General features: G+C 40.6%; 1 protein-coding gene across 3 annotated transcripts in view; it reads left to right on the forward strand.

The window, feature by feature from the left end:
- Positions 1-7,329, forward strand: part of PHF21A (PHD finger protein 21A) — a 100,178-nt gene extending 92,849 nt beyond the window's left edge. For all 3 annotated transcript variants that reach the window (XM_009895673.1, XM_009895672.1, XM_009895674.1), the window contains 4 exons: positions 1,503-1,658; positions 3,297-3,372; positions 3,689-3,792; positions 5,731-7,329. In XM_009895673.1, the coding sequence (XP_009893975.1) occupies positions 1,503-1,658; positions 3,297-3,372; positions 3,689-3,792; positions 5,731-5,985 (591 nt within the window). In that variant the 3' untranslated portion in view covers positions 5,986-7,329. The remainder of the gene's footprint in view (positions 1-1,502; positions 1,659-3,296; positions 3,373-3,688; positions 3,793-5,730) is intronic.
- Positions 7,330-7,879: the final 550 nt, after the last annotated feature.

A 7,879-nucleotide genomic window follows, 5' to 3' on the forward strand; every position in this document is an offset into this window, starting at 1 on the left:
AACGTGATATCAGTGCTAACCTTGAGAATTAAGAGAAGAATAGCCTTCCCTTCGAAGAAAGGCCACATCAGCAATAGAGACGGGGAGTAGAAACCTGAGCAGATTGCTTGTGTGTCACTCTTCTAATATGTTTAATATTTTATCCATAGTAGAGATGAGTGTCATTTTTCTTGCCTGGCAACTTAATATGTGAGTGCGTGGCCAAGTCTGCTATCCCTCCAAATTGATAGAAGTTTTTCACGCACGTGAAGAGACTGTACAGGTCAAAAAGAAACCTTGCACACGTTGATATTTCATGCAGGGAGACTGCATACGTGCAGTTTGACTCAACACACACATCTTAAGATCGCAGTTTTGCAGATCTGGTGTGTGTGTGAAACTTTGACTGAAGTTGGTGAGAAGTGCGTATTTCAGACTCCAGGTGGGACCTTGAATACGTCAAGTTGCTAGGACAACCCGTAGATGGTGAGAGGAGAGTGCTGGGGTGCCCCTCTACTCCTCAGTGGATGCTAAGCCATCTTTCTTTCATCCCTCTGTGTTGAAATATCCAAAACCCAAGGAAAACCAAACAAAAACACCACCGCCACCCCAAGCATGAGATGGGCGTAACAGGAGGAGAGAGAGAGAAGAAAAAGTGACAAAAATGAGACCCACCTTTCTGGGAAGTTAATGGCTGTAGAAAAAAAATTCTCTCTGATGGTGACACAATAGTAACTAAACCTAGTTTTCTTAAGACTAATGGCTGGTAATGGTTTCAATTCTTTCTTTAAAAAAACCCTTAGTTTGAAAATCTCTCTTGGTATTCACTCATCCTGGCTCTCAGCCTATGTTAGGGATGAAACATAAACCACTGCCTATAGAGAATGAGAAAATTTTGAGTCACAGCTTTTTTGGTGCAATTTGAGGTAACCTAAGTGAAATAAAAAGAATTGTCTCAGAACATAATTCATTCTGTTCTTTTTCATTTACAAGTGCAATACCTCTTCCTTCCAGTTTTGTTTTTAAAGGTGACCTAAATATTTGACGGTGTTCTTTTAAGTCACTCAATTGGGGTTTCTCACATACTATTACTGGCAAGAGACAGTTGCATCAGCATTCCCGAAGTGAAGATGTGCTTACGTCCAGGAATGAGAAGGGTTAAGAAAATGGGTAGCTCATGTCTTTAGGCAAAAAAAAAAAAAGCAGGGTAAAGGGGGAATCTTAAAGAAGACAGGCTATGGGGTAGCAGTTGTTAAGAGAAGCTATGGTAAGAAGTGCTTGCTGTAACAGTTTGCCTTGGGAGGACAGAGGGAGTGTTTGGAAGGACAGATGTCAGTGTTTCTGACATCCTGCCTGGTTTTCCTGTTTCATGTCCTAAAAAGGGTTTGGCCAATTGGAATCCCCTTAGTTTGTGCTGTAAACTTTGCATTCAACTAGGATGTAGATGTCAAAGGTCAAAGTTCACTTTTTGCCTTCTCTCTCTCTCTTTTTTCCACCCGCACCCCTTCCCCTCAATTTTATAGGGCGATATCCATGAGGATTTTTGCAGTGTTTGCAGAAAAAGTGGGCAGTTGCTGATGTGTGACACATGTTCACGTGTTTATCACCTGGACTGTCTGGACCCGCCTCTGAAAACCATTCCCAAGGGCATGTGGATCTGTCCCAAATGTCAAGACCAGGTATTGTTTGACAGACAGGGAGAGTTATACACAAGGCACTGTATTTTTTGTGTTAAAGAAAACAACTAGATCACTTGGCTTACTTAGATCAAGACAGTCTGACACTGAACAAATCTATTTGCTCTGTAATAAGGCTTGTGTGAATTTGAGCAAATTACCTCTGTTGGGATGTGTGCAAATACAAAACTATTAAGGCTTGCTCCCAGACTTGGGGTCCTTATTTGTTACCCTTGTTTTCACTCTTTATCTGGGTCGAAGCACACAAACTTTTGGGAAGGGTTCTCTATGACCCATAGGAATTTTCCTGTTCATCTTAAGGTCATTGTATTTTCAAAAGTTATTAGTATATTCTTCTGGACAAATAAATAAAACATTTGCACAAGCCTACCTCAATAGATAAAGCAAATATAAGCCCCTGTTTGCTTATATAAATCAAATATCAGAGAGGTTGTCTTCACTGATCTCTTTAATAATATCATTTAGCATCAGTATAATGAGGATAGGCGAACAGTTTGGTTCTTCTTCCTTCCAGATCCCTCTCTGAAAGTACAGGATTGAAGTGAACAGATGATATGTTAATATTTTTTTTTATAATTGCTTTGAGATTACAAGACAAAGAAGTAAACTGTTGTATTCCTAACCCTTACGTGGAACTCCAGAAGTTGCAAAGGATTGCTGATAATCAGCAGACTGAAGCTGTTAGGGTTCTGTCTGATGTAGCATATTGCCTGGTCGCCCACGTGACCTTTGGTTAGCCAGATGGTAACATAAGAAAACAGCCTGTTCAGAATATGCTGTTCGGAAGAACGAAAATGCAAAACTCAAATGACTTGGTCAGTAGTTGCAAGTGAGGAGGGGGTGTTACCACTTCCCCACTCCTGCTCTTGCTTACTCTCACCTTATCCCTCCTCTTCATACTTCTGTGATATTTTCCCACAAAATTAGGGAGAAACAATCTGAGCTACTTCACTGTAAAGTGACCGAGCCTTGTATCTTCTGAGACACCCCTCCGATTCATTTATTCAAAAGAATACGTGTCTTCCCTCTCAAACTAAAGTTTGTTAGGAAGGAATACGTAGGAAGGATCTGAAAGACATCAATGGTGCTTACCCTTATAAACAGGGTTTGACAACTCTATTAAGATGGTTCTGATAAGAAGGCGAGATAGGATGGTTTCATGTTTTACTAGCCAGGAAGTGTGATGTTTGAATGTATGGTGTGGAGACTGCTCTGTGCCATGAAAAGTTTTCTCCTAGAACAACTAAGATCAGCAATTTGTCTGAACTATGAAATCATGTTTATGCCTCCTGGCAAGTTTGAGTTCAGATATATTATCCTTTCATTCCTCTTTTAAGTTGTTCAGTTTCATTAGTACAGTTTATTTGTGGCTATGGAGGGAATTTGAGAAAATGCTGACATTTGTAAGAAACAGGCCTGCTTTGTGGGAGCCACAATACAGTTGTGAATAATTCCCTCTGTTAAATCTCAGAAAGGGTCTGCAAAGCTTCATGTTAACAGGGCTGAAACTAATGATAGCCATAAAAGAAAATCCTCAGTCTTTCCCTCTTTCTCTCTCTCCTTTTTGCTTTCCTAGAGGTAGATTGTGTAGCAGCTAATCTCTAAACGCTTTTCTTTCAGATGCTAAAGAAGGAAGAAGCAATCCCATGGCCAGGAACTTTAGCAATTGTTCATTCATATATTGCATATAAAGCAGGTAGGAAAACGGGGAACAACACTTCCGTTTCACTTTTAATAATGGAAGATGTTATTTCAGGAATGGGATAGAATGGTACTTCCTTTACAAAAAGAAATTAAAGGGGAGGAACCTTAATCCCTAGCAAAGCGAGAATAGCAGTCTAAATGTTTGTTAAGCCTTCTATGACACTTGCATATGGAGGTGAAATTTAGTGCACAAGTTGTTGAATTGACTTTAAACACAATTACCTTCTTTACATAAACCATTTCAGAGCCTCTGTCTGCTGTTGTAACAGGAACATTTTAAATACTCTGATTAATATTCTGTTTTGTAGCAAAAGAAGAGGAAAAACAGAAACTACTTAAATGGAGTTCAGATTTAAAACAGGAAAGAGAACAACTAGAGCAGAAGGTCAAACAGCTCAGCAATTCTATAACGGTGAGTATTGCCCACCTAAATAGCTCTGCACCTGTGTCCTGGTGCCAGAATACAGAGACAAAACTGGAGAGCGAGTCCGTGTACTAGACCTGTCTTCCACTGGATTTACTGAGAATTGAGTGAGCTTTTTCCTTTGCTTTTTAGAACTTTGGCGAGCAGGAACGAAATACAGCCAGCATATACTTAAATTGAGTCACTTATACATGATCCATGCTGACTGTATATTGTAGATGTGCAGTGACCTATAATATCAGTAGGTGACTAACATGACCCAGAGCATTATTGTCTGTGGCCAGTAGATTAAGTCAAATTCTCCAGTGGCTCACTTAAATATGAATGGTTGGGCCTCTGTGTGTAATAAGTTACAGTCTTGCTGCGCTTTCCACACCTTCGTAATACATAAGTGACCATTTACTCGTGACTGGTTCTCGGGCTTTTGACATGCTGCCTTGGCAGTCAGCAGCTGGACACTGTGCATGCCTCTGCATAATATTAATTAGACGATGTCGTACTTCTAACCAGAAGCTGTAGTTTCCACCTTAGTTTACTGCAGTAATTGGAGCCTACATATCAATTTGCTCTTTCTTCTCACTTTAATACGCAAATCAGGCTCTGGAGTTGCCAGCGTAAAGTTTGAGCCCCTCACTTAGCATAGCCCTGGACAGTATCACAGACTGAAAAATACTGAAATCTCTTATGTGGCAGCATCTGTAAGGTTGGATAAATAAGTCAGACTATTCTTTTTAAATTGAGATGCACTTTCGAATCTGCCTGTCTTTACCTATTAGAACAAAAGTGTCCCGTGTTTAAAGACCCCTAAATGCCGATGATACAAATAAAACGACTGTGAGCAAACAAGTGGTGAGAGGTGCTGGTTAGCAGCTCTGGAGGCTGTCATCTTCTGGTTAGCAGTAGCTGCGCATAACCTGAGCAGCACTAGAGCACTAACGCTGTTTCTCAGTGATGTACCCAGGCAGATGCAAGCCCTTAACATGAGGGATTGACAGTAGGTAAGGAGAACGATTTCTTTTCTATGATCGAGTCATTGTTTATACTTTCATTGGAACTGTCCAAATAAGACGCAATAAGTCTAAATTTTGTGGTGTTTTTATGATGCCACGAGCTGCATGTGAAAATAGTAAAGCTGAAACCAACAGTGTCTGGAGATCAGCATAGATAAAAGGTTTAAAAAATGTAGGAACGTTGCCATATTCATGTTCGAACCTGAATGTTACAGACATACCTACCATCTCCTTGGTTTTGAGAGTTTCAGTGTAGATATAAGCAGTTTTTCACTCTTGAAACATCATTCTTTTAAAGTTATCTTACCCTGACTCCTAACTGATGAGGTAGCTAGCTTACTACTGCTTCTAAGAGAAAGAAGCAGCCACAAAATAAGATTTTCTAATGAAGAAGGGCTTGTTTTTCTTTTCAAGTGCCCCTTTATTTATTGAGAGGAGGAAGTGATGTTCTTGCTAAAATGTATGTGAAAGCAAAGGCTGTATCCCATTAGCGGCATGCACACACACTGTCAGCAGTCAGCTGCAGCAGGATGCCTGAGTTTGCAGATCTGAGCTAAAGAAATTTCAGCAATGCAATACTAATAGAAAAATAATAAGAACATATACTTGGGAGTTTCCCTTCAAAAGGAACACAAGAGGATGGAGCTGTCTGTGTGGATCTGCAAAACACCCTGGGATGAAAGGGGTTCATACCAGGTGACAGCTACGTACGGGCAATTTAATTCCTCAGCCTGCAAATACGAATTGTCCTGTGACCACAGCCCTGAGACTCTTTTCCTTCTAGGCTGGGAAAGCAAAATTGTCACTGCAGTCTTTTGTGCAAACTTACATTTAGATCTGCAGACATTGTGTTTCTTCTCTTACCTTCTTTCATTCATAAGCTTGAGCTTGCTACTGCTTTTCTGTTTTGCTGCAGAAATGCATGGAAATGAAGAATACCATCCTTGCAAAACAGAAGGAGATGCACAGCTCCTTGGAGAAGGTAAAACAGCTGATCCGCCTCATCCAAGGCATCGACCTTTCAAAACCCATAAACTCTGAAGTCAATTCAGTAGCCATCTCCAATGGCATGGACTCCACTAACAATACTAATGCTGCCACCTCCACCTTAGCCCCCTCCCCTTCCCAGAGCTGCATGGTGAACTGTAACAAGAGCGATGAGACTAAATAACACAGTGAAGTTAAGAAGGGGCCAAGGGAGGTGGCGGCGAGGAGGAAGAGCAAAATAACGAAACTCTAGAAAAGCAAAACCGGATTTCTTCTGGAAAGTGCAGAATTCTTTAGTTCTTTGGTTCCAGAGAGAGCGTGAAGATGCTTGTGCCAGGCGGCACCGGAGTTTGCCAATTGATCCTTCTTATTCTGTGTGTACATGCAAAGTTTGGATCATGTTACATGAATAGTGCCAGCTGGGGGTTCTTTGCCAGCACCATGCCAAGTGAAATAATATATTTACTCTCTCTATATTTTACACCAGTGTGTGCCTGCAGCAGCCTCCACAGCCACTATAGGTTTGTTTTATTTTTGTTTGGGGTGAGGAGCAGGGATGAGGGAGGAGAGCAGGTTTCAAATCCTTATTTGCAGAACAGTTTGTTTAGCTAGGGAAAAACAAAAACAAGTCCAAAGAGCCTGTGGGCTTTTCCTGTTTCTAAACTCTCAGTACTATTAAACCAAAAAAACAGAAATATAAATTATCAAATCCCAGTGCCCAGAAGGGACAAGTCTATCAAATAAGCAGTATTTACTATTGTTTAGACAGGAGATGTACAAAAGGAAAGGAGGTGGACTTTTCACGGAGTAACCAGCACATGTACAGACTGAGGATCTACTGTCCCAACAGCTTTGGGTTAATCCTGTTTCTTCACATTAAACAACAGACATGCTTTGCAGAATTGGTTTGGGTCCTCACACTCATCCAGAAAGCCTGTGTTGGGAATGGGAAGATTAGAGGGCCAGAATCCAGGGTCAGCTTGGAGCATTGGACGGAGGTGTCCCAAGAGAAAATGTGCATTGATTACTTGAAAATGAGATTCCAACCCTTTTCTATATTTATAAACAACAAAGGTATCCTGAACAAAGTAACACATGACCCAGATGTGTGAACTGAACAGAGAAATGTCCTTTTCTTTCACTTCCTTTCTCTTCTTTTGGTAACAAGAACTAAATAAGGAATAGAAAAGCTGTTTTTCAGGCTGACAGTCTAATTAAAGAGGTAGATGGGACCTTGCATGGTATAGATTAGAAGTAATAGTGTCAGTGAGATACAGTGAGTCTTTGTGAGTCCTTGTGTCATCGTTTTGGGCACTGTTTTTTTATGCAAGGGCAAAATCTTTGTATCTGGGGGAAAAAAACCAACTTTTTTAAATTAAAAAGGAAAATAAAAGATATTGAGGTCTTCCTAGTGTTACTTAAAATAAGATCAAGGTAAGAAACATTGTAAAAAAAAAAAAATTACAAAAGTGCTATTTGTTTCCTAAACAAGTGATTTCTATTAAAAAGGTGTCAGAACTGGAGAAAATGCTGTGTACTTAGAATTTTTTAACACAGACTTTGCTTATTTATGATGACATTCTGCTGTGTTTGTGTTTTAAAATCCAGTGGGACAGTTTCCGTAGATTATACAATACGCGCTACTGGCTGAACTCTAAAAGAGAATCAAATCCTACAGTGCTGGATCTCGCCCCACCTGGAGGATCTGCCAGGCTTGTCTCTGCTCTTACCATATCTCCCTCGTTCTTCCATATGTTTGTAACCCACAGAAAAGCAGTTGGCAGCGTGCTAGTTTAACGCTTTTGTAGTGTTGTGATACGGACTGATTAGAGCTTGAGAATGAAAGGCAGTGAGTTGGTTGGACTGAAATCGCCTTCTGTTATATCCTCTCATTTAAGGAGTTCATCTCTGATGTATAATCTTTTGACTCTAGGTAGCAAAGCGTGCCTGGTGCTTCCTATTATTGTGGGGTCTGTCTCAGTTTGGAGTGCTGATTCTGGTCACTTAGGGTTGCGTCCCAGAGCTGCCTAGTTTCACTACTGCATACAAACATTTGGGCAAACCCCATTTCCACTGCA

This window comes from Charadrius vociferus, unplaced genomic scaffold (assembly GCF_000708025.1).
Source record: "Charadrius vociferus isolate BGI_N301 unplaced genomic scaffold, ASM70802v2 scaffold111, whole genome shotgun sequence".
In the NCBI taxonomy this organism is placed as follows: Eukaryota; Metazoa; Chordata; class Aves; order Charadriiformes; family Charadriidae; genus Charadrius; species Charadrius vociferus.